General features: G+C 44.3%; 3 protein-coding genes across 8 annotated transcripts; 2 read left to right on the top strand and 1 right to left on the bottom strand.

Moving 5' to 3' along the window:
* Window positions 1-604: 604 nt before the first annotated feature.
* ttc22 (tetratricopeptide repeat domain 22) lies at window positions 605-4,504 on the top strand. Of its 2 annotated transcripts, none has more exons than XM_020497620.2 (8): window positions 605-930; window positions 1,559-1,943; window positions 2,024-2,079; window positions 2,179-2,294; window positions 2,425-2,543; window positions 2,953-3,114; window positions 3,320-3,472; window positions 3,759-4,504. In XM_020497620.2, exons 1-8 carry the CDS (start codon window positions 704-706, stop codon window positions 4,290-4,292), a joined length of 1,752 nt encoding a protein of 583 aa, XP_020353209.1. In that variant the 5' UTR covers window positions 605-703; the 3' UTR covers window positions 4,293-4,504. The 2 variants fall into 2 exon arrangements, with proteins under 2 accessions (XP_020353209.1, XP_031641530.1); XM_031785670.1 differs by having other exon boundaries at window positions 816-925.
* Window positions 4,505-5,142: 638 nt separating this feature from the next.
* LOC109902839 (tetratricopeptide repeat protein 4) lies at window positions 5,143-13,408 on the bottom strand. 5 transcript variants are annotated; one of them, XM_031785667.1, is made up of 13 exons: window positions 13,242-13,408; window positions 11,613-12,214; window positions 11,387-11,476; window positions 11,105-11,296; window positions 7,663-7,780; window positions 7,401-7,562; window positions 7,235-7,312; window positions 6,974-7,098; window positions 6,786-6,872; window positions 6,424-6,665; window positions 5,862-5,946; window positions 5,663-5,745; window positions 5,153-5,577 (listed from the first exon to the last, which is right to left on the bottom strand). In XM_031785667.1, exons 2-13 carry the CDS (start codon window positions 12,189-12,191, stop codon window positions 5,478-5,480), a joined length of 1,941 nt encoding a protein of 646 aa, XP_031641527.1. In that variant the 5' UTR covers window positions 12,192-12,214; window positions 13,242-13,408; the 3' UTR covers window positions 5,153-5,477. The 5 variants fall into 5 exon arrangements, with proteins under 5 accessions (XP_031641526.1, XP_031641529.1, XP_020355097.1 ...); XM_031785666.1 differs by having other exon boundaries at window positions 5,143-5,577; window positions 11,105-11,476; window positions 13,242-13,396; XM_031785668.1 differs by lacking the exon at window positions 11,105-11,296 and having other exon boundaries at window positions 13,242-13,394.
* Window positions 13,409-13,621: 213 nt separating this feature from the next.
* On the top strand, window positions 13,622-26,353 carry dnai4 (dynein axonemal intermediate chain 4). Its single transcript, XM_020499506.2, has 17 exons — window positions 13,622-13,808; window positions 14,103-14,271; window positions 17,191-17,372; window positions 17,561-17,673; window positions 17,919-18,075; window positions 18,246-18,385; window positions 18,647-18,823; window positions 18,969-19,154; window positions 19,601-19,770; window positions 19,871-19,957; window positions 20,206-20,357; window positions 21,598-21,755; window positions 23,747-23,871; window positions 23,954-24,052; window positions 24,525-24,751; window positions 24,968-25,121; window positions 26,103-26,353. The coding sequence occupies exons 1-17, from the start codon at window positions 13,759-13,761 to the stop codon at window positions 26,151-26,153; spliced, it is 2,397 nt and encodes a 798-aa protein (XP_020355095.2). The 5' UTR covers window positions 13,622-13,758; the 3' UTR covers window positions 26,154-26,353.
* The last annotated feature ends 163 nt before the right edge of the window (window positions 26,354-26,516 follow it).

Here is a 26,516-nt window from a genome sequence, read left to right as displayed (position 1 = left end):
CAACAAATACTTTTTGAAATATTAGTATGAGTTTTGAAAGAGTGATCACCTTTGTTTACAATTAGAGTTTATTTTAGTTCGCTGAGATTGAGGATATCTGCATACTTCATCTAAGCACATGAACCAAGTCAAAGGGCTCTTTGTCCAACTGCATCACTCTCTCTCTCTCAAACTGTTCATGCTGAGCCTAATGGATCACGTTCTGTCATTACCATGGAGACAGCAGGCAAGAGAAAAGCTGATGTAAGCACCTTCTAAAAGATTGTTTTAAAAGGTTGAGTGAAAGTCAACCTACCTACTGTTGTTGTGACACCCGTCTAAAGCAATAACCCACTCTCCTAGTCTGTAAAAAGCCCAAGCTGACATGTGAACCATAAAAGAAGACCATAGCCCTATTGATTATCAGTCAGATATTCAAACCATAAAGAGAAACACAAAAAGGGGGTCATAAATGTTCAATCACATTCAAATGTACTATTCAAATGAAAAGAATAGAGGGAGGTAGCCAACTAAGCCAGCTAGGCCAGAATGGGAGTACAATACACCACTGCATGAGGTTACTTACTCCTTCCCCTCCCTAGTCCCTAACCTAACCTGTATTACCAGTCTGCCTCTGGAGGAAGAAGAAAACAGCCAGTTGACTCTGACAGTCAGCAGTAGTGTATGTGGACATTTGAGTCTCAGGTAGTAATTGTAAAAGATAATGAATTACCTGGATAAACATGTGATTAATAAACAGGAGAAAACCATGAAGGAAGGCAACACAGAGGAGGACATTGAGTCCCTCATTGATGGCATGGCGTACATCCCAGGTCACTTCCACCTGGACCTCAACCTGAACCATGAGCCCAGCGGGCCGGGGGAGCTGCGGAGGAGGGACACCCAGCTGAAAGTGGACTCTCTGGGGGCTGAGCTGGAGGCAGAAGTTGGGTATTGTAACATTATCTTATGGTTATAAGGATGGAGTTTGGGATGTCTGATATTGTTAATTGAACTTTACTGAAATCATGGGTGTACATACAGGTAACTGTTAAAATAAAGGAAACACCAAAGTGTTACATGTCTTAATAGGACAAGCATCTGGAACTCTATTGAAGGGATGCGACACCATTCTTCTACAAGAAATTCCAGAATTTGGTGTTTTGTTGATGGTGGTGGAAAACGCTGTCTCAGGCTCCGCTCCAGAATCTCCCATAAGTTTTCAATTGGATTGAGATCTGGTGACAGATGGCCATGGCATGTGGTTACATCATTTTCATACTCATTAAACTATTCATTGACCATTGTGCCCTGCAGATTTTTATTCATGACCCTAAGCATTATGGAATGTCAATCGTTTATTTAACTCAGGAACCACACCTGTGTGGAAGCACCTGCTTTCAATATACTTTGTATCCCTCATTTAACTCAAGCGTTTCCATTATTTTAGCAGTTACATTGTTGATCACTAGCTAGGTACCTCAGAGTGCTGGAGTAAAGCATGGAACTGGAATTCTAATTTCCCTTTAGCTGGTACAATGAATATATGGACTGGACTATTGTTTTCAAAACATTACAGGTACCTCCAGTATGGTGTCCGTAATCTCCTGGGTCTCCTGGCATTCCATCTGGACCAGCTGGAGCAGGCCGAGGAGACCTTCATGAGCATCTGTAAAGAAGACCCGGGGAACCTGAACGCTTGGGCCAACCTTGGCTACGTGTACGACCGCCTCCAGAGGGAGCTGGACGCAGGGGAGTGTGTGGAGAAGTTGTCCCAGCTCATGGGTCTGGAGGCTGGGCAGGCAGGTCAGGCGGAGTCCAGGCTTTCTGCAGCCCGGTGCCTGGCAGAGCAGGCCTATGCTCATCCTTATGATATAGAGCTTGACAGAGAGGAAGACCGGAGGGAAAGACTGGCCGCTTCTCTGACCCTGTACAACAGAGCTCTGGACTATGGGGGAGAGCTGGTGAGATCTCATGTTAGATTACTTACGAAGAACATCATTTCACATCTACAGTAATATATTGATGTTGCTTATTTTTTTAGATACCAACAGAAGAAAAGAGAAGCTGGTATTTCAAAATGGCAACAATCTATATTAGGTAAATTGTGTCTTGAATGTTTCAAATCTTTTCATCGAAAATAAATTAGAAAATAATATCACCAAGCTCAATGTAAAGCAAATGGATCTATTTTTGTAGACTAGATGATATTGTAAAGAACAAGGAGGACTCGGACTACTCCAGACTGTTTCACTACAACAAGGGACTGAAGCTGCTCACAGAGACCCTGAGGTCAGAGAAAACACATCACCAAGGTATACAAGGAAGAAAGAGAGAAATTATTGCTCTCCATCTGAACCCACAAGATGAGTGTTGTGTCTTACTGTCCTAAATGTATTGATTAATCATTCACTAAGTTTCTGCCTGACCCCCTCACCCACACAGCACTATCCTGGTGCTACATAGGCATCATGTTAGAGAGGAAAGAAGAATTCTCCACTGTGCCCATGTCTGTACATGACTGTGGCTACTCTGATTCTGACCCCCTGTCCTGCTTCGGAACTGTACGTACCTCACTCACAGAAAAGTGGGACTATAAACTAGAACAAGCCTTAAAGACAAAGCAAAGCCCTAGGGACTTGACTCTTGCTTTTAATGACAGCTTAGTGGCATCATAATCCTCACAGCTGCTAGAGGCATTCAGATGACGTTGTTTCATGAACATTTGCATAATGATTAGCGGATGTCGGCTTCCTAATCACCTACTGTATATAGGACTATAAACTTGGCGCCAGCTCAAGAAGTCTACTACCGTGTCTGCCCTCAGTTATTCTGCGGGGTTGAAAACTTCTCATAAGCCCTTATGCAGGGTTATAGGTTGTTATGCACCTGCCAGGTTTTAAAAAGAGAGCATTGCCCTGTCATTCTTCAGGTTATTGTAAAACCGAATGTAATATTGATTGTCCCCTGCAGGCCATAAAACTAGCTGCAGACGATGTGTTCATCCTGAACCAGCTGGCCAAGGTGTTCTATTTGCTGGGAAAACATGACATGTCCACAGGGATCTGTAACATGGCCCTCAATGTGCTGCCTGACCCTGAACTCAACTGGCAGGCCTATTGCACCCGTGCCAAGGTACACTACAGTAACCCTAACATGTCTAAACACAATGTTCAAATCAGTTTAACACTTGACACTATTGTAATATGAAATGTCACTTCAATAATGTTAATACTAAACCAAATAGTACATCTAAACTACATGACACTCGCAGGGATGGACTTACATGACAAGCACAGAATACAAACATTTACATAAACAGACATGCTTTTCTTCTCAGATCAATGTGATGGCATATGTGAGGGATCTTGAGAGGGCTAAACAAGGACAGGGTGGGCTCCCTGACAGACATAGCCTGACTGAGGCCAAGGCAGACCTGGAGAAGGTGCTGAGTGTTCGCCCCTGTCTACGCACACACCTGGAGATGGGACAGGTGAGTGGGGATGTGTGTGCTGCTTTCTGCTGTTTGACAAGACACTGCAAGCACTTTGACAGCAGTCACATCGGGCACGTAGATATAAGCCGTGTGAGTGAAAGATCAACAGTAACTTGTCAAGAAAAACAGAATATCTAGTGAGACATACAGTAATGTGTCATTGTGTTGCTGTGATAGTAACACCTGCATTCATTTGTTTGCCTACTGGTGTATCACCACACAGTACAATATCTTACCAGGTGTATTACTACACCGTATAATACATCTGTGTGTCTCTTACCAGGTGTATTACTACATGGGTGTGGATGCCCTTCAGGAGAGCCTGCTTGTGGATGAGGGGGCATTAAACAGAGCCCTGGTGTCCCTCTCTCAAGCCCTGCAGTGTGACCCGGGGGACAGCCTCCCAGATCTCCACCTCCTCCGGGGGCGCTGTCTGCTGCTGAAGGGCGAGGAACAGAACGCAGCAGACTGCTTCAAGAGGGCCCTGGATCTGAAGCGTCCTGGCAGCAGGGACACCATGGCTCTACGCTGCCTCCTGGAGGCCCTGCTGGGGCTATTCACTCAGAGTGGCTCTGACCCCGGCCCTGCCCTCACCCAGCTGGAGGTGTGGGTACGGCGAGCCCAGGAGAGGTACCCAGAGGACGCGGTGCAGGCTGAGCTGAGAAGCCTGTGCAGGGCACACACCGGGGAGGTGACCGAGCTCTCCAGGGCTCTGATCAGCAGGGGCAGGCTAGAGCTGGTCAGGAGGCTTCTGAAGACTGTGCAACCCAACCAGCCAGCCAGGAAGAGACCACTGGCCAAGTCTATGTCCATGTGAGCGGTGTCTAATGTTAGAGAACTAGCAAAGGACAAGCACTGATTGAACAGCCGGGTTCCTTTTCTTTAGTGTTCCCAATATGACAGGAAGAGTGTTATTTTACTGTTTCTTCGTTCCAATGAGGAGCTTGCCTTGTGGCAAAATACTTTACGAATCATGCAATGTTCTAAAGTGAAATGGTAAAATACATTGTGCACAAGTGCTTTTTTGGAGTCCCCGTTTCTGCCTATTTTGTCTTGCTTGAATCAACTCAAACTGAATGTGCATCAGTCATCCAAGGAGTTTATATAAGACAAATAAACTGCTGATCTGAGACATTCAGGAAGCAATGAGGACACACCTAACATTTTAATGATGAACCATACCTTCCCAACAATGGTGATAATTCTAAAGTTGTTTCCCAAACTCTGTGCACATTTTGTTTTTTGCCCTAGCACTACACAGGGGATACAAATAATGTACGTTTGATGATTAGTTGATTATTTGAATACGCTGAGTAGTGCAAAAAAACTGGGGAAAAAACGTGCACCCTTTGGGGTCCCGAGGACCGAGTTTGGGAAACACTGTTCTAAAGCTTATTGGTTTAACCTGTCCCAGGTATTTTCTACAGACCCGAAAATAAAGAGTATTTTCATAAAGCCAGCCAGCTGACTGCATAATGCTGCTTGGGTACTACGGTGCACTGTAACACACAAGCAGCTGGAAAATGTTCTTACATGGCAAGAAAAGCTGGTTTAGTCAGATTGAGTCTTGTCAACTACATGTGTAACATATGGGTTGGCTTGGCTTTCACAATCATAGCATGTTATGTTGTTGACAGTGAAAAGGAAATGACACAAACAAATTCCAATACTTTGTTGTAAGGCCTTTTAGTAAGTGACATGGTGACTTAATTCTAACAGATTTTATGACAGGTTCCCAGGTTGACACGGATGTAGAATTTGATCTATAGATACAGTAATGAACACTGCAATCTTGCCAATCACATAGTATGTTGGAGATACCTGGAACAATGTAAAGGCTCCCAAACATAACATTAATCTCTGCTCTTAAATAGCAACATCTACACTTTTACATATACTTTGGGCAGGGAGTGGAGAGGAGTGCAGTCCTTTCCGATTGGTGGGAAAGAGTTCATACCAGTAGTCTGAGATTGACAGGTCTAGGTTGATTAATGAGGTGTCATTACAGTCGAAAGGTTTTCCTTTCTGATAAGAACTTCTCGCAAAACGGCGACCCATTTACCAGAATGACAAAGCTGGGACTTCCTGCTTTTACAAAACACCTGTCAAAGAAAGCAGGAAAGATCAGCCATGAGGAAGCAATTAGCAAATCACAGTATAGAAGTGAGAAAAAAATACATTCCGTACCTTTTATGCTGAAGGATTTTAATGAGAGGAGTCTCTGGATTGACTTGATATAAGGACTCTTTCTCGTGGTCTTCAAAGAACAGCTAAGGAGTCAGAATGGCAAAATAGAACCAACTAAGGAAAACACAATTTCAGAGATAGAGTGTATAACCCCAAAACTGTTCAATGAAACCAATAAAGCAAAGTAAAAACTACTGACCTGGAGGTTTTGGGGAGAGTACTTCCGGTTAGTGTCCCAAGGTGGGAGTTCCTCTCCAAACATGAGAGTCAGGTGATCAAGAAAGCTAAAAAAGCCAATGTTGTGTTTAAGCAATAAGGCACGAGGAGGCGTAGTATATGCCCAATATACAACAGCTAAGGGCTGTTCTTAGGCAAGATTCATCGCAGAGTGCCTGGACACAGTTCTTAGTCGTGGTATATTGGCCATACCCCAAAAACACCTGAGGAGCCTTAATGCTATTATAAAAAGGGGTTACCAATGTAATTAAAGCAGTAAAAATGTATGTTTTAACATACCCGTGGTATACGGTCTGATATACCACAGCTGTCAGCCAATCAGTATTCAGGGCTCGAACCACCCAGTTTATAAAATCTGTATTATTTTGAGTGTTATTGGTCATCAGCAATGTAATGTTGGTTTTACTTTAGACATCTTGTAGAGTATTGGGTTGGATGATTTCTCGGATCTATAAACCAACACTAATTTTATGTAGACCCTTCCAACCCCACATTCTGTTGAGAGAGAGGAGAGATAATCATACCTGGAGGATTCACTGAAGGCTGAGATGAAGTCTGTTTGTTGGTGTTCGGGGTAGAGGAATAGGACTGGCCAATGCATGACACCCTGATCATCCAGGAACACCGTGGCCCCTGTGGCCTCCACAGAACACAGACCGTCCAGGTCCAGGCCTGCCATGTCTCTAGAGGGGCCTCTATTATCATCGTCACTGTCAGAGCTGCGCTTAGGACGCTGTTTAGGCTTCAGTAACTTGATGCCACGCCCCTGTAAAGCATGTGTGTCATAAAAACTATGTATTGCCATGCGGCAGTTCCCTTGTTAACCCTCCTTATGAAGGAATCATGTGGTCGGATGCGCGTCTTGTGTGACTATGATCTTGCTCACCTTTATAGCAACCAGCAGAGCCTCTCTCTCGCTGAGCTCCTTCTTTTCTTTAACCTTCTCCTTCCTGGCATCTCTCTCTGCTGCTCTCTTAACCACAAATACAACCATTTCAGCATAGGTTCATCAAAAATATGGACTGGACTCCACAACAGAAAGGAGTCAAGACCATATTAAGGCCTGTAATATACCTTGTGTTTATCTGCTGTAGCTCTCAGCTCCAGTAGCTTCTTGTCTGTGGGCTGCAGCTTGAGCCCCTCCTCACACCACAGCAGGGCATCTGTATATTTTTTCAGCTCCATACAACACGAGGCACCTGCACAGACAGTCACACAGCAGGAGAATGAGAGAGAAGAGTCATGCATACAGCATTTGTCTCATAGCAAATGTTCAGTGTCTAGATGTGTCTTCCAGTAGAATAGTCAAATGTGATGTTTATTATATGGACAAACCTCTAATTAATGCTTTGAGGTGGTCTGGTTTAAACTTCTTTGCAGCGACAGAATCATTCAGTGCAGAGCGCATGTTACCTGCAAGGCAAGAAGAGAGTGGCTGCAACAAACATCCCAGACCAATATGAGATCTACAGATGGGTAGGTTCTAAGAACAGGTCTGTACCCAGGTGGAAGTGCGCTGCCGCTCGGTTAGTGAGCAGGATGGCATTGACATTAGAGTCACTGCAGTTCTTCTTCAGTCCAGCTGTGTAGGACACTATAGCTTTCTTGTAGTTCTTCTCTTTGAAGTAGTCGTTCCCCTCATCTTTCAGGCTCTCGGCTTGCTCTAAGTAGAAATAAGGAAACAACCATTGACTCTGGGTTTGGTTGGGACCGCCAATTCATTCCTCAGGAGTTGAAAAAAAGTACAGCAATGGCTACCATACCCTCTAGTGGTCTGTCATCATCGTGGATGATGGACTGAATAGCAGCCAGCTCCGGGTGTTTCATGGGGTCAATCTCATCAGGCGCCGTCTTCATGAACATAGGCACCTTATCGAACTCCTGCAGGGCAGTGCAATGAATGAGAGAGGTAGTAAAGCCTGTGGCCTCTGGAAACCATGGGCATAACTGTGTGCACGACTCTTCGCCAGTAACTACCATAACTTCCTAGCTAGCCAATCAATGAGACTGGCAGTATGACAAAATGTAAAGAAAACTGTTTTATATCAAAATGATTTAGCCATTTAAACAAATCTTTAATAGTATTCTAGCTAGCTAACATGTGTCGTTAGCGCCCATCCATAGATGGCTAGATATGACTGGTTAGCTAGCCAACGTTAGCTAGCCATCACTCCAAGGACTGAAAACTGTCAGTGCTATATCAGTCGTGTTTGTAGAGATGTAGCTAGTTACATGTCTTTACTACCTCTTCCCAGTTCTTCTCGGAAAAGGCGTTGCTATATTTCTCTTTCTTGAATTTATCCATAAAGTCGTCCATGCCATCGTCGCTATCATCGCCCTGTTGTGAGAGTGAAGCCATATTCACTCCAAATAAGGTGGATGTATTTGAAGATTAAACTAGTTGCCGAATTACGGTTTCTTAGTATTAACTACTGAAGCGACACGTACGAAAATAAATATGTCTACATAAAGTATGTAGAACAAAATCTTACAAGCTGTTTACACGTGAACGTTGCGGTGCAATATCAAAACGCTTCCGTAGGGGGAACAGTTAGAGCTTTGATTCAATTGTTCCGCTGCAATGTGTGTCTATGACTCGTGTTTCTGTATCTGACCGAGTCCGGATGAAAAAATATGTTTAATGACAGACATCACAAATGACTAATGAAACAAAGTAATTTGAGAATAATTATTGATCCTCTTCCACCGGCCCAATATTGGACTAAAGGACTTCTTAGTCCACGGATTTAAATGTTCTATTTAAAGGGTGAATTGGCTCTGGAAGCCTAAACAGCCAAATACTCCATCTAAATGTGAATCGATTCTCAATTGCGGTACGGTTCTAGAAACCTAAATCCCTCTACTTTCATATCACATCAAAAATTATTTCACAAATGCAAAATACACACTTACTGTACACTGTCTTAACCGGTTTTAACAGTTGCAGTTGACAGTATGTTTAAGTGACAACACGTTTGTGGCGTCCATCTTCCATGGAAATACATGGAAATATGACCATGCGGGAACCCTAACCCTATAAAAGCTGTGCATCAATTGAACCTTTATTAATGTATTTATTTTTTCCTTGCTGATATGAAAGCGAAGGTCCGTATGCTTCCATAACCCTACCGCAAGCGATCCGTGTTAATGTTCAGACCGAGCTTCGCGGCTCTTAACAAAACTTCCTCGTACAGAAGACGCCTTCTTCCAATTGACTTACAGTTGAAGTCGGAAGTTTACATAGGTTGGAGTTATTAAATCTATTTTTTCAACCACTCAACAAATGTCTTGTTAACAAATTATAGTTTCGGCAAGTCGGTTAGGACATCTACTTTGTGCATGACAAGTAATTTTTCCAACAATTTTTTACAGACAGATTATTTCACCGTATCACAATTTCAGTGGGTCAGAAGTTTACATACAAGTTGACTGTGCCTTTCAACAGCTTGGAAAATTCCAGAAAATTATGTCATGGCTTTAGAAGCTTCTGATAGGCCAATTGACATGGGAAAAACAGAAGACATCAGCCAAGACCTTAGGAAAAAAATTGTAGACCTCCACAAGTCTCGGTTCATCCTTGGGAGCAATTTCCAAACGCCTGAAGGTACCACGTTCATCTGTACAAACAATAGTATGCAAGTATAAACACTATGGAACCACACAGCCGTCATACCTCTCAGGAAGGAGACGTGTTCTGTCTCCTAGAGATGAATGTATTTTGATGTGAAAAAAACAAACACCATCCCAACCATGAAGCACAGAGGTGGCAGCATCATGCTGTGGGGGGTGCTTTGCTGCAGGAGAGACTGGTGCACTTCACAAAATAGATAGCATCATGAGGGAGGAGAATTATGTGGATATATTGAAGCAACATCTCAAGACATCAGTCAGGAAGTTAACGCTTGGTTGCAAATGGGTCTTCCAAATGGACAATGACCCCAAGCATACTTCCAAAGTTGTGGCAAAATGGCTTAAGGACAACAAAGTCAAGGTTTTGGAGTGGCCATCACAAAGCCCTGACCTGAATCCTATAGAACATTTGTGGGCAGAAGTGAAAAAGCGTGTGCGAGCAAGGAGGCCTACAAACCTGACTCAGTTACACCAGCTTTGTCAGGAGGAATGGGCCAAAAATTCAACCAACTTATTGTGGGAAGCTTCTGGAAGGCTACCCAAAACATTTGACCCAAGTTAAACAATTTAAAAGGCAATGATACCAAATACTAATTGAGTGAACTTCTGACTCACTGGGAATGTGATGAAAGAAAAAAGCTGAAATATCACTCTACTATTATTCTGACATTTCACATTCTTAAAATAAAGTGGTGATCCTAACTGTCCTAAGAAAGGGAATTTTCACTAGGATTAAATGTCAGGAATTGTGAAAAACTGAGTTTAAATGTATTTGGCTAAGGTGTATGTAAAGTTCCGACAACTGTATGTGTAATGTAATGGAACTGAGAGTCATGATCAAGGGCTACTTCCACCCTACCCCACACATACATGTCCATAACAGTGTAATAATAGCTTTAATTCCAGCTCAGTTTGCATCAGACTTAGATTGGCCTTAGTAGGTATAGGGCTGTTGAGCAATAGCCTCTTTACCATGTATCATCCCACCCAACCACAAGCATGCCATTTCAGAGGAGCAATAGAGTTCAATAGTTTAGTCCAGTTCCAGGTCAAGATCAGTCCAACTCAGACTGTCTCCACTCGTTTGAGTAGGTCTACCAGTCCATCCCTACTGAGGAACATAGTCTCACCAGTCTGCTGACAGATCACCTCAAACCTGGGTATCTCCTCTGTAGCCTTCTGCCCCAATGCCACCACGTAGGGATATCCAAGCTGACTGGCATCCTTCAGCCTCTTACCAATGGTCATCTGTGTGCGGTCATCCAGAACCACCTCACCTCTTAGGCTGGGCAGAGCCTCCCCCAGAGAAAGAGCCACCTCCTCAGCTAAACCAGCCACCTCATCCACCTTACTGCCCCTTTTAGGGGGCAGAACACAGACCTGGTAAGGGGCAAGTAGCCCAGGCCAGCGGATAGCCTCCTCTGTGGACATCACCTCTATGGCGGCAGCAAGGATCCGGGTCACCCCCAGCCCGAAGCAGCCCATCTCAGTGACAGCAGGCTTGTTCTGGGTGTTATTGAAGGTGGCATTGAATATGTGGGAGTATTTGGTGCCAAGGTAGAATGTATGACCCACCTCTATGCCCTTGGACTCCACCAGTGTGCCTGCCTGGCACTGTGGGCAGTCAGTCCGGCCTGGTTCCATGGTCTCCACATTGGCAGAGAAGGAGCAGCTCCCACAGACCAGTAGTCTGTCCTCTCCGATGTCTGCTGGGAGCTGGAACTCGTGGGAGAGTTTACCTCCGATTTTCCCTGTGTCTGCCTGGACCTGAACAATGCGCAGGCCCAGCCGGGAGAAGAGACGGTTGTAAGCCTGACATACAGACTCATACGTGTGGTAGGCAGCCTCTTCACTCACATCAAATGTGTACATGTCCTTCATGTAGAACTCCCGCCCCCGTAGCAGCCCGAACCGAGGCTTTGGCTCGTCACGGAACTTGCGGGTCATCTGCATAGACAAATGAAACATACATCAGTTTAATACCATTATAATATAAACCCAAGTGTACGATACGAAGAAAGAAGCCCCACTCTGAATAAACGAATGAATAAGGTTTAATCTGGTGCAATACTGTAGCCTTTACCTGGTAAAGCATTAGAGGTAGCTGTCTGTAGGACAGGGTTCCCTGGGAGGCCAGCAGCTCTGTCACTGCCTCCTCATGGGTGGGGCCCAGGCAGTACTCAGCTCCGTGGCGGTCCCTCAGGCGGAACAGCTCTTTTCCCATCAGGTCCCAGCGCTCGCTGCGTCTCCACAGCTCCGCAGAGCACAGGCTGGGCATGTCCAGCTTCTGCCCACCGATCCTCTGCATCTCCTGGTCGATCAGCCTCACCAGCTTCTCCATGGAGCGCACTGTGGCTGGTAGGTAGTAGTAGCAGCCAGGGTTGGAAGGGTGGATAAGACCTGCCTGCTGCATCAGTCTCTGGCTCTTGCAGGTCATCTCCCCCTGAGCACGACTCTCCTGCCCCACATCACGCAGGTTGGAGGGCTGGAAGAGGCGGGATACTAGGGGAAGGTGTGTGCTAGGTCGGGAGATGGAGCCAATGGGGGTTGGATTTGGGGAATGTCCAGCAGCACAGCTTGAATGGCTCTTACAAGGAGTGGTGAAGGCTCTGGGCAGGTGGGGTAAGATTCTCTGCTGAAGGTGATGCATTAGGACTTCCATTGTAGTAGACTGGTGTCAATATCCTAGAAATATGAGAAAAATCACTTGTTTTATATATACACTGAACAAAAATATAAAACGCAACTTGTAAAGTGTTGGTTCCATGTTTCATGAGCTGAAATAAAAGATCCCAGAAATGTTCCATATGCACAGAAAGCTTATTTCTCCAATATTGTGCACAAATTTGTTTCACTTTTGCCAAGATAATCCATCCACCTGACAGGTGTGGCATATCAAGAACCTGATTAAACAGCATTATCATTACACAGCACCTTGTGCTGGAGACAATAAAAGGCCACAAATGTGTAGTTTTGTTACACAACAGAATGCCACAGATGTGTCAAGTTGAGGGAGCATGCAATTGGCATGCTAACTGCAGGAATGTCCACCAAAGCTGTTGCCAGAGAATCGAATGTTAATTTCTCTACCATAGCCACCTCCAACATCATAGAGAATTTGGCAGTACGACCAACCAGTCACAACTTCAGGCCACATGCAACCAGCTACCCGAACAGCTGATGAAACTGAGGAGTATTCATGTCTGTAATAAAGCCCTTTTTGTGGGGAAAAAAATAATTATGTTTGGCTGGGCCTGGCTCCCCAGTGGGTGGGCCCAGGCCCACTCATGGCTGCTCCCCTGTCCAGTCATGTGAAATCCATGGATTTAGGGTCTAATTAAATTTGTCAATTGACTGATTTCCATATATGAACTGTAACTCAATAAAATCGTTGCGGTTATATTTTTGTATGGTATAAAAATTGATTGAGGATATAACCCCAAGGTCAGCAAGAAAAGTTTTAAAGCTAGCTAAGTAAACAAACATTGACACTTATTTTGTTATGCAATGCAATAAACCATAAAACGATTACATTATCCAAATGTAAACTATTTGTAACCATTGAAAGTACCAGGTTGCTAGCTAGATGCATTCAACCTTTCAGATGTGGCTAGCCAGGCAGGCATAACTAGCTAAGCAGATGTTAGCAAACAAGTTAGGTAGCTAGTTTGCTCTGAAATACAATTCGGAAGCAAGCACGAGAGCAACTCACCTTGTGTATGAAACCGAACGAGAGTAATGATGAGCTGGTACTTGATTCATGCGAAGTTTATTAGCTAAAGAACGTTAGCTAAGCTAGCTAGCCGTGCGTACTCTTCTTCGACAGGGATGTCGTCCCCCATGGAGAACTATAACCCGTGTACTGCCACCTACCGTGCTGGAGTAGCTAGCTAAAACGTCTTAATTAAATGTAAAAAAATCCAAAATTATATTTTCAAAACGGATGCATTTATGTTATGGACAAGCACTGTCCAAAAAAGCAGACAACAGAGTCCCAAAAACGTGGATCTATACACTAACTGGGGTCGTTCGTAAATTTTCCTGACCAATCATAATCTTATCCGTTTTATGGGAGGAGTATGTTGCTATAGTAATATGAAACAATAAACTGTGAAGCGTGAAGTTAGTTAGCTAGCTTTCCTGCTGCCTCGAATATATAACGAAGTCAAAAACCGATTAGTAAACACCACTATTGCCTTTGTACTAACGACGACATAAGACCACCAAAAATGTCCACCACCAGAGCAAAACCGAAGAAACCCACTCTGAAAGTTACACCGTAAGTTGCTAGCTAGCTAGTTACCCTAAACGCTAACTAGTAAGCTAACATACTAATGGCAATGGCAGGTGATGCTTGCTAGCTACTGTATGTAGACTGTTATCAGCACTTTACTCCTAGGCTATGCTCTCCAAGGCATTTAACACCCTGTCATTTCACCATATCCTTTGCCCTATTAAATCACATGTTACTGTGTAATAAATCAGTGTGATCTCATTTCTTTATTCATTTTTTTACAATTTAAGCTAGTAGATGGGGTCTAACTTGATGTTAGATGCTTTTACTGTCTTTCAGATCTTCCCGGGTAATGAATGTCTCAACATCAGGCGTACTCCGGGTCAACCACAGCTCAACATATGCTCGGAGTATCAATGCCTCAGTGAGCCGGAAAAGTTTCAGTTTGGCTGCTGACAGTAAAATATTGGATAAAAGCTCTGTTCAAACACCAAAACACACAGTTCAGGTACAGCCCTTTATTGACACGTCTTCTTTGATACATTGCAGGCTAGCTTCCTCTACTCCCTGTTCACCCATGACTGCGTTGCTGTGCATGTCTCCAACTCAATTGTCAAGTTTGTTGATGACACAACAGTGGTAGGCCTGATTACCAACAATGATGAGACCGCCTACCTCTCCCTCAATGTCAATAAAACTAAGGAGCTGATCGTGGAGCGAAATTCTTGTGCTTCTAGTTCCGACAGTGCAGCAATATCTAGTAATCAAGTAATAACAAGAAATCGAACAATTCCCCAACAACCTCCTAATACACACAATCTAAAGGGGTGAATGAGAATATGTACATATAAGTATATGGATGAGCGATGGCCGAGCGGCATAGGCGAGGTGCAATAGATGGTATAAAATAGAGTATATACATGTGATATGAGTAATGTTAGATATGTAAACATTATTAAAGTGGCATTATTTAAAGTGGCATTGTTTAAAGTGACTAGTGATCCATTTATTGAAGTGTCCAGTGATTGGGTCTCAATGTAGGCAGCAGCCTCTGAGTTAGTGATTGCTGTTTAACAGTCTGATGGCCTAGACATAGAAGCTGTTTTTCAATCTCTCGGTCCCAGCTTTGATGCACCTGTAATGACATCCCCTTCTGGATGATAGCGGTGTGAACAGGCAATGGCCCGGGTGGATGTTGATGATCTTTTTGACCTTCCTGTGACATCGGGTGCTGTAGGTGTCGTGGAGGGCAGGTAGTTTGCCCCCGGTGATGCGTTGTGCAGACCGCACCACCCTCTGGAGAGCCTTGCGGTTGAGGGCGGTGCAGTTGCCATACCAGGCTGTGATACAGGCCGACAGTATGCTCTCGATTGTGCATCTGTAAACGTTTGTCAGAGTTCTAGGTGACAAGCCAAATTTCTTCAGCCTCCTGAGGTTGAAGAGTCGCTGTTGCGCCTTCTTCACCACACTGTCTGTGTGGGTGGACCATTTCAGTTTGTCTGTGATGTGTACGCCCAGGAACTTAAAATTTCCACCTTCACCACTGTTGTCCCGTCGATGTGGATAGGAGGGTACTTCCTCTGTTGTTTCCTGAAGTCCACGATCATCTCCTTTGTTTTGTTGACGTTGAGTGAGAGGTTGTTTTCCTGACGCCACACTCCGAGTGCCCTCAACTCCTCCCTGTAGGCTGTCTCGTCGTTGTTGGTGATCAAGCCCACTACTGTTGTGTCGTCCGCAAACTTGATGATTGAGTTGGAGGCGTGCATGGCCACGCTGTCGTGGGTGAACAGGGAGTACAGGAAAGGGCTGAGCACACACCCTTGTGGGGCCCCAGTGTTGAGGGTCAGCGAAGTGGAGATGTTGTTTCCTACCTTCACCACCTGGGGGCGGCCCATCAGAAAGTCCAGGACCCAGTTGCACAGGGCGGAGTTGAGACCCAGGGCCTCCAGCTTGATGATGAGCTTGGAGGGTACTATGGTGTTGAATGCTGAGCTGTAGTCAATGAACAGCATTCTTACATAGGTATTATTTTTGTCCAGATGGGATAAGGCAGTGTGCAGTGTGATGGCAATTGCGTCATCTGTGAACCTGTTGGGGCAAACTAGACTAGTCTCTCAAAGCAATTCATGATAACAAAAGTGAGTGCTAAATGACTGTCCCTGTACTGGTAGTCATTTAGTTCCGTTATCTTTGCCTTCTTGGGTACAGGAACAATGGTAGGTAGCCATCGTGTAGCATGTGGGAACAACAGACTAGGGATGCATCTGGGCCAGCAGCCTTGCGAGGGTTAACATGTTTAAATGTTTTACTCACGTCAGCCATGGAGAAGGAGAGGGGGGGGGTTTGCAGTCTTTGTTAGCGAGCAGCGACGGTGGCACTGTATTATCCTCAAAGCAGGCAAAGAAGGTGTTTAGTTTGTCTGGAAGCGTGACGTAGGTGTCCGTGACGTGGCTGCTTTTGTTTTTGTAGTCCGTGATTTCCTGTAGACCCTGCCACATACGTCTCGTGTCTGAGCCATTGAATTGCGACTCCACCTTGTCCCTCTATCGGCATTTCGCTTGTTTGATTGCCTTGCGGAGGGAATAACTATGCTGTTTATATTCAGCCATATTTCCAGACTTCTTTCCATGGTTAAATGCGGTGGATCGCGCTTTCAGTTTTGTGCGAATGCCGCCATCCGTCCACGGTTTCTGGTTAGGGTGGGTTTTAATAGTCACAGTGGGTACAACATCTCCAATGCAATGTTGTTCTCTGAGGCTGACCGGGAACATGTTCCAGTCCGCGTGATCAAAACAATCTTGAAGCGTGGCTTCCGATTGGTCAGACCAGCAATGAATTGTTCTCGTCACAGGTACATCCGGTTTTATTTTCTGCCTATAAGACAGTCGGATTTGCCGGGGGGAGGGCTTTGTATGCATTGCGGGAGTTAGAGTAGCAGTTGTCGGGAGTATTAGCCCTGTGTGTCGTGCAATCAATATGCTGATATAATTTAGGTAGCCTTGTTCTCAAATCATAGCTGGGACCGAGAGACTGCTAAACAGCTTCTATCTTCAGGCCATACTGGTTTGCAGTTATCCCTAGCCGGCCTCCACCCAGTACCCTGCCCTGAACCTTAGACACTGTTCTAGCCAGCTACCACCCGGTTCTCTCCCTGCACCTTAGAGACTACTGCCCTATGTACATAGAGTCATTGAACACTGGTCACTTTATGTTTACATACTGTTTCACCCACTTTCTTCTGGATTATGTGTGTATATATATTTTTTATTGCTAGGTATTGCTAGGTACTGCACTGTTGGAGCTAGTCTAAACACAAGCGTTTCACTGCACCTACAAATCTGTGTACGCGACCAATACATTTTGATTTGATTTGACCTTGCGATAACAATTACTGTGCGTCAGTTAAAAAGTTACATCCCTCCCACAGGTCTTTGATGAAAATGGCAAGGACGTCACCCCACAGCCTCTCTACCAGCCGGACCCTGCAGCAGTGATGTCGAAACACAGTAAGATCTTTGCCAGTGACACCTCTGGTGGCACCATGTCAGACTTCTACTCTACGGCATACCAGACAACAACCAACGCTAGCTTCGCTGGGCCCTTTACCAGGTAACACACTCTCAGAATATTCACTTTTTAAAAGCAACATTATTTAGAAGACAATGTGCATAACTTTATGGTAATTGAACTATGTACTGCTTTGAGTACCCTAATCTCACACTCTAGTTCTCTTGTAAACATTTTTAAGTAATATGACTGGTGATTATGACAGAGTAGTGCTGCCTGTCGTATGTCAGGTCAGTGTTTGGAAGCAGCACAGTGTCCAGAGGGAGCCAGTCCACGATGGAGTCGATGAATGAAGAGATTGAGGACCCATCCTCCAAAAGGGACATCTCCATCAGTCTCTCAGGTTGACAATCATTTCACTCTCCTTTCATTTACTGATGATGTTACAGGAGTATGCTGCTGCCATGGCAGCTATATCACTATGATAACAAAACATTTATTGTTTATTCTGACAGCAGTTGTATTGCAACTTGATTGCAAGTATATGTAATCTGAGAATACCGGGATGCAAAGTTACCCCAAAATGTACAATTTTTATAACCTCGATGCTTTTATTTATGTTGTTGATGTATATTTCTGTCCTGTCAGATGTCCAGGTGAGGAGGGAAGAGGTGAAAGAGTTGATAAAGGAGGAGATGTTGGACGACGTGGTGGATCGGTACCTCATCGAGTCAGAGACCCTCTGGCTACTGCACATGCCAGCCGTCTCTGTGTCTGTGGACTCTGAGGAAGCTGAATCTGTCAAGTAAGCGATCACATTTTCCAGATTCAGAATGAAATAGGTCATATGTAGATCCAAATGATGTAGATTCCAGGCTCAAGCCTCAGTACCTCATAATGCAGTTCCTTGCTAGCTATGTAGTTTATATAAATTTGAATGCAACTTGTGTTCTGTCAATCACCCTCTGTCGGAAGAGAGAGAAACAATCTGTACATGGAGCTGTGTAAGAACAGAATGGGGAATGATAAGTACGTGGAGCGTTCCATGCAGACGTTCAACGGAGCGCCCAAGACCAAGGATGTCCAGAGTGAGGCCATCACCATGGTGGATGCAGGTTAGGATGTCCGTTGTTCTTATCTGACCTCTCACACAATGGCTATCACCCAAGCACAGCTTCTTCAGTTCTTCACTTCTTCGTCTTTTGTTTGTTTAGCACCCCTCCACTGTGCACTGATGTCAATTCAACTTCAATTCCATGTTGGTTCAACGTAATTTCATTGAAATGACATGAAAACAACATTGATTCAACCAGTGGGCCTTTGGCCTCTATGCCTGTTGTTACAAATAGCAATGGTCTCCTTTGCCCTCTTTATAGCCACCACAGCCACCACCTGGGATATGTATGACTCATTCCGCAGCGCAGGGCTGGGGGAGGCTGCCTTGTCTCCAGACACAGACAAGGCCAGCGTCCCTGAGATTGTCTCCAATCACAGACTGGACCCCACCAGAGCCCCCGAGAGAACCATGTCTGTCATCAGCACCACTAGCATAGGTACAGTAACACTCATTAATAGAATAGAACCATATTAGAGGACAAAGGTTATGGTTATGATCCTGCAGCAGTTGTATAATTTCTTATTTATTTACAGTTTATTTCATGATGATGTGTGATATTAACAGGCATCTTTCTTTTCCAGCGAGTGCCTCTAGCTCGCGGATCGAGATGGAGCCTTTCGTGGTTCCGTCTGAAGATGAACCGGACCCGGAACTAGTTCTGCAGTCAGAGAAGTTCCAGCAGGATCTGTTCGTGATGGAAAGGATCATTCTGGAGAACATCTACCAGCCGAAGCTGGCTGCATACAGACAGCTCCCCACATTGGAAGGTATGGTTGTTACTGATGCATGCGTCTCTACCCATTGGGCACAGACTTTTTTGATTTACATTTGGTTGAGTTGTCAACTAACGTGAATTCAACGTGAAATCAACACCATGACATTTGAATTTAGGTTAAGTTGAGGACTTTATGCAAATCCAATCAGTTTTCCACTTTGATTCAACGTCATTACATATATATATATATTTATTATATGGAAACAATGTTGATTCAACCAGTTTTTGCCCAGCGGGTAGTGTTTTTTTTGGTGACGTTTGCAGGCAAACAGTACACTGTAATCTATGTCCCCATGTGGTTTATTAGCTGCAACGTTTAAACCCTTAGGTCTTCATCAGGTTCGGATCATATGTTTATCAACTTGAATTGGTATTTAGTAATGTTACATATTGAATGCCTTATTACTTATAAACAGCCATGTTTGTTGGATGTGCCAGATCCTGACAGCGTGCCCAAGGTTGTGCCCACGGTGGTGAGCAGGAGAGAGGAGAGTTCCCTGGATGAGGAGAGCACTCTGACCCCTGCCCTGGAGCGCCTCTGGTCCTTCAGCTGTGAGCTGACTTCAGGACACAACGTCAGCAGTATGGCCTGGAACAAGAGGAACCCAGTATGATTCTATCTTTATTCACTTATTTATTTGTCTTTTGATGTGTGTAATATTTTTTTAACAAATAAACTCTCTCTCTCCATGTTATTTCCTTCTCCAGGACCTTCTTGCAGTGGGGTATGGACAGTTTGATTTCAAAGACCAGAAATCAGGCCTGATCTGCTGCTGGTCTCTGAAGAACCCCACGGTAACTGACACTTTTCGCCTTTCTGTTTTCTTCTGTATTTCAGTTCATACCATTAGTTTCTGAAATTGTGCTGTACATGTAGCCTGGTCCCAGATCTATGTGTGCTGTATACTCCTATGGACTTTATCATGCCAAACATTTGGCAAGGCAGCACAAACAGATCTGAAACCAGGCTACTGTACCAGTGCCAGGTTAGAGAATAGTTCTCTAGTGACTAAGCTAGTGAGTTTTGTATCTTGTATCTACAGTGGCCTGAGAGGGTCTTTACCTGTGAGAGTGGAGTGACTACTTTGGACTTTTCGGCAAGCAATGCCAGCCAGCTAGCAGTGGGGATGCATGATGGCAGCATAGCCACCTACAATGTCGAGAGCAGAGAGAAGACACCCGTCATTGACAGCAGGTGGGTCTGTGTCTCCTCAGAGAGAAAGAGAGAGAGAGACAACCAAATCTACATGTGTCTTATTTCTCATAGACACCAGGTGGCACTGTATACTGGTAGACAAACAGGCTATGTGACAGGGTTCCCCACCAAGTTTTCTGAGCAAAATAAAATAAATGTTATAATTTTTGTTCTTGGAGATAAAATACTGTAATATTACCAGGAAATTAGCTTGCACATGATTTTAATGTGATCGTATCCCAATGTTATCATGATTTTGTCAAATATCATATCTGTTTGGGATTCTTGCGGTCAATTTGCAATGTACAAATGATTTATAACTATGTTCTGACTCCCCGACCATCTTCTCAAGGAAAAATCGACCCATGGCTGTATGTAATTGTGGACCACTATATGGTTTACAAAGCATAGCCAACAGTCACAAACATTTCTGCTTTACCCATAGGCTTTACCTTTATATAAGTGGAGTAGGTCTATGTTCTGTTTATAATTTAAAATAATAGCAATTGTAATGTATAAACTTTTTTGATAATCACAAAAGATTGAGGTGATGAACAATATTGGAAACATTAATGATGGAAACAAGGATAAGTCTTATTTAAAAACATTTGATTTCTTATTTCAAAATGAGACTTTTCCATGTTCATTTGGAAATGCACGTATTGCACAGTCGATCATGTCAAGGACTATGTTTAAAGAATTAAACAACAGGAAACCTACACTGAAAGGGAGATGGTTACCGTGATGCAGAGGAAACAACGGAAGGCCAGCCAGCCAACAAAAACACATAACAAGCCTTTTAACAAGCTGTTCCATCGTTACTCAGATACTAGCGCAATATATTTGTGTGAATTCAATAGAGTGACGCATTTACACCAAATATCTACTGTTTTTACAGTATCTCCTGTACATTTCTCCCCGTTACTCAACATCTGTTATGACTGACTAGCTGGGCTGTGATGTCACAGACTGTCTACTATTTGTAATCTCCGTTGGATATCTACTGATCTCACACAGACATGTAACAAAGCTGGTAGAAATGACATCTGTGAGAGCTACAGGAAAGCTGCGTAGTGACTGCGCCTAGGAAAACTAGGAGAACCTTAACGTGTGTGTGTGTGTGTGTGTGTGTGTGTGTGTGTGTGTGTGTGTGTGTGTGTGTGTGTGTGTGTGTGTGTGTGTGTCTGTGTGTGTGCGTGTGTCTGTGTGTGTGTCTGTGTGTGTGTCTGTGTGTGTGTAGTGACTGTGCCCACAAGCACACAAGCCCTGTGTGGCAGGTAAGGTGGATCGACCATGAGAGGGGTGCCTCAGGGGAGGACAAGGGAGAGACACTCATCTCTGTGTCTGCAGACGGCAGGATCAGCAAGTGGTTCCTGCGGAAAGGCCTCGACTGCATAGGTCCAGTTTTTACCTCAATCTCTGAAAGTTTTGGGAAACCTTTCTATTAGTATGCCCACTCCAAGTATCCCAAATATCCACCCTCTAAAATACTTCATATTGTTGTTGACATTTTTTCAGACAAATCTTGCAGACATTTCCCCCCATAACCTTCCAGTCAGCTGACAACTCTTGCAGACATCCCCCATAACCTTCCAGTCAGCTGAAAACTCTTGCAGACATCCCCCCATAACCTTCCAGTCAGCTGACAACTCTTGCAGACATCCCCCCATAACATTCTAGACAGCAGACAACACTTGCATACATTTCCCCCCATAACATTCTAGACAGCAGACAACACTTGCATACATTTCCCCCATAACATTCTAGACAGCAGACAACACTTGCATACATTTCCCCCCATAACATTCTAGACAGCAGACAACACTTGCATACATTTCCCCCCCATAACATTCTAGACAGCAGACAACACTTGCATACATTTCAATTTTTCCAAAAATTGTTTATAGACAGATTGTTTCACTTATTATTCACTGCATCACAGTTCCAGTGGGTCAGAAGTTTACATACACTAAGTTAACTGTGCCTTTAAACAACTTGGAAAATTTCAAAATGATGTCATGGCTTTAGAAGCTTCTGATAGGCTAATTGACATCATTTGAGTCCATTGGAGTTAGACATGTGGATGTATTTCAAGGCCTACCTTCAAGCTCAGTGCCTCTTTGCTTGACATCATGAGAAAATCAGAGAAAATCAATACAAATCAGCCAAGAAAGACCTCAGAAAAAAATGTGTAGTCTGGTTCATCCTTGGGATTCATTTCCAAACGCCTGAAGGTACCACGTTCATCTGTACAAACAATAGTACGCAAGTATAAACACCATGGGACCACGCAGCCGTCATACCACTCAGGAAAGAGATGCGCTCTGTCTCCTAGAGATGAACGTACTTTGGTGATTAAAAGTGCAAATCAATCCCAGAACAACAGCAAAGGACCTTGTGAAAATGCTGGAGGAAACAGGTACAAAAGTAACAGTAAAATGAGTCTTATATCGACAACCTGAAAGGCTGCTCAGTAAGGAAGAAGCCACTGCTCCAAAACCGCCACAAAAAAGCTAGACTACGGTTTGCAACTGTACACGGGGACAAAGATTGTACTTTTTGGAGAAATGTCCTCTGGTTTGGTGAAACAAAAATAGAACTGTTTGGCCATAATGACCATTGTTGTGTTTGGAGGAAAAAGGGGGAGGATTGCAAGCCAAAGAACACCATCCCAACCGTGAAGCACGGGGGTGGCAACATCATGTTGTGGGGTGCTTTGCTGCAGGAGGGACTGGTGCACTTCACAAAATCGATGTCATTACGAGGAAGGAAAATTATGTGGATATATTGAAGCAACATCTCAAGACATCAGTCAGGAAGTTAAAGCTTAGTCGCAAATGAGTCTTCCAAATGGACAATGACCCCAAGCATACTTCCAAAGTTGTGGCAAAATGGTTTAAGGACAACAAAGTCAAGGTATTGGAGTGGCCATCACAAAGCCCTGACCTGAATCCTATAGAAAATGTGTCGGCAGAACTGAAAAAGGATCCAACAAACCTGACTCAGTTACACCAGCTCTGCCAGGAGGAATGGGCCAAAATTCACCCAACTTATTGTGGGAAGCTTGTGGAAGGCTACCCGAAACGTTTGACCCAAGTTAAACAATTAAAAGTCAATGTTAAAAGTCAATAAAAGTCAATGTGTACGTAAACTTCTGACCCACTGGGAATGTGATGAAAGAAATTAAAGCTGAAAGAAAAATATCTCTCTACTATTATTCTGACATTTCACATTCTTAAAATAAAGTGATGATCCTAACTGACCTAAGACAGGGAATTTTTACTTGGATTAAATGTTAGGAATTGTGAAACTGAGTTTAAATGTATTTGGCTAAGGTATATGTAAACTTCTGACTTCAACTGTATGTGCTCGAACCCATACCTCCACAGACCTGATGAAGCTGAAGAGGACGAGGAATGAGAAAGCCAAGAAGCAGGTTGGAGACAAAGAGAAGAAGAGCGAGGCACTCATATCACGGCAGGCACCGGGGCTCTGTTTTGACTTCCATCCCACGGTGAGCGACCAGAGTGTTCTGAAGTTTCCATAAAGGATAGTTACACATGCTTTGTTTTAGTTACTTATTCCTGTGTTTTTAGGACTCCAACATCTACCTTGCTGGTACAGAGGAGGGCCACATCCACAAGTGTTCCTGTTCCTATAATGAACAGTTCCTGGAGACCTACATAGCACACAAAGTATGAACAGATCCTTCAGGCCGTACAGATGCTCTCTGCTGGACTGAATAATACAATGCCATTCATTCATTCCCTAACCCTAGCTTCATGTCTGCATCCCTGTTCAACCCTAACACTAGCCTCTACCACCACCCTAACCCTAGATTCATGTCCAAATCCCTGTTCAACCTTAACCCTAGCTTCATGTCCACATCCAGGTTCAACCCTAACCCTAGCCTCAATTCTGACCCTAACCCTAGCGTCATGTTCAACCCTAACCCTAGCCTCAACTCTGACGCTAACCCTAGCTTCATGTCCACATCCAGGTTCAACCCTAACCCTAGCCTCAATTCTGACCCTAACCCTAGCGTCATGTTCAACCCTAACCCTAGCCTCAACTCTGACGCTAACCCTAGCTTCATGTCCACATCCAGGTTCAACCCTAGCCTCAATTCTGACCCTAACCCTAGCTCTAACCTCTCTTTGCTCTCAGGGCCCTCTGTACCGGATCACATGGTCTCCGTTCTGCTCAGATGTCTTCCTGAGCTGCTCCTCTGATTGGACGATCCAGCTGTGGCGGCAGGACCTGTTCACTCCCGTGCTGGGCTTCACCTCGACCCAGAGTGCCGTCTATGATGTCATGTGGTCCCCCAAGTGGGCCACCGTGTTTGGGGCCGTCAACGAGGGACGTGTGGAGATCTGGGACCTGGGAGCCAGCATGTGAGTAGTCTCTCTTTGTCTGTCTCTTACCTTTTCTATTACTCTCTCTCTTAATAAATTGATTTCACTGTCTCTTTATATATATTGTAGTTTCTTCTCTTAATGCATTTCCAGAAATATGAAGCTACAATAATAAAGCTCAACTCTTTACTCTGCATTTGGCCTGTGAATAAACAATAGACAGCATTTCCACCATGCCCTTGTCCCTCTCCCAAGCCTGGACCCCACCATAGTGAGCCTGGCCAGTCCCGGGGTGAAGCTGACCTCCCTGCTGTTTGCTACTGAGACAGACTGTATCCTAGTGGGGGACAGTGACGGGCAGGTCTGCGTCTACCAGCTCAAGAACCTCACCGTAGGAGAGGGAACACAGGTGAGGCAGGGGTTTCCAACAGGTCGATCTCATGCTACCAGTAGTGCGCAGCCCACCTATGAGTAGCTCGCCAAGCAATTATGAAAGTACAGGCATTTTTTTTGTTTCTTCCTTGCAAACTGTCAAAACCATAAAGCTCACGGCTACTATCCAATCAAAGCCACACTAACATTATCCCACCCCTGGTTAGCCACTTGGTTTAAAAAGCCAAACGTAACACATCTGCCAATTAATTTCCAGCAATATTGCCCTTGTCTGTTTGCCTGCGACTCAAACTGAATTCTTCGGCTGCTCTATCGTTCGCTACATACTTCAGTCTGAGACTGCCATCGTTGAAGTCTTTATGGTGACATCAAAATTAGGGGTGTTGTTCAAAACAAAGTCATCAATGATTGGATCATCTCTAACCAATCAGAGTATCAAAGCCAATGACGAATTTTCAACACCCCTAATTTTACCAGGTATATTTACAGAAAACGCATCTCTTGCATACCAAGGAGCCGGGGATGAGTCGCAGTCTAGAAGAGAATGTGACTGTTTCAAGCTTAATAAAAAAAGAGTGGTTTGCAACGTGTTCCGTTTTCTAAAACAAGCTCTCGTGCTAGAAAGGTTTGGAGACCCCTGGATTAGAGTGTGGTAGCTTTCCGGTTTGGATATAAGCCAACTGCCTTGCATAGAAAGGGTCTGTTGAATACACCTTCTGATCAGAATGCTTAATCGCTGCTCTTACAGTCACTCGTCTTTTTGCGGTATGCACTGTTCTGTTAGACATACTGTATGTCACATCATAACCACTCAGTGCTTTGCCTTACATACAAATTGTTCTCTGTGTAAATTCAGTTTGATTATTACAGACCATTTAAAGACAATTTCAGCCCAGATTAAGGCATCATTTCCTCAGTCTGTGGGTGGCTGGTTAACTGTTTTTATCTCCCTGAGCAAACAGACAGAGGGTAAAATATCTCATCTCTGTCCCCTTAGGTGGCTGCGTTAGAGGACATCATCGGCTCCACCCTGGCCAGTCAGCTGTGAGCGGGACAGACCCAGCCGTGGGTGGGGGGGACACACCGGGACTATGTATCCCCTAAAGCCTGCCTCATCCACTATGTCATCATCAGCTGTCTGTCACCATAATGTTTGGTCCCCAGGGACTGCATCTTTGTCTGTTTTTATATTGAGAAAAAGAACATGATCATTTTTCATTACCATAAATGTCTTGTCTCTGCTTGTCACTCACTGTCTCTCAAAGTTTAGATCAGTATCTAGATCAGTCTGATGTTTCTTTGTCTTGTTTTTATGTTCATCTGGCCCATTGCCCAGGTTCCCCAATTCCAGTCTTGAATAATAGCTGAAATATCTGGAATTGATTTCATCCATTTCAAAGGAGGTTCTCCC

Source organism: Oncorhynchus kisutch, linkage group LG13 (assembly GCF_002021735.2).
Source record: "Oncorhynchus kisutch isolate 150728-3 linkage group LG13, Okis_V2, whole genome shotgun sequence".
Classification (NCBI taxonomy): Eukaryota; Metazoa; Chordata; class Actinopteri; order Salmoniformes; family Salmonidae; genus Oncorhynchus; species Oncorhynchus kisutch.
This window is presented reverse-complemented; position numbering and strand designations above follow the sequence as displayed.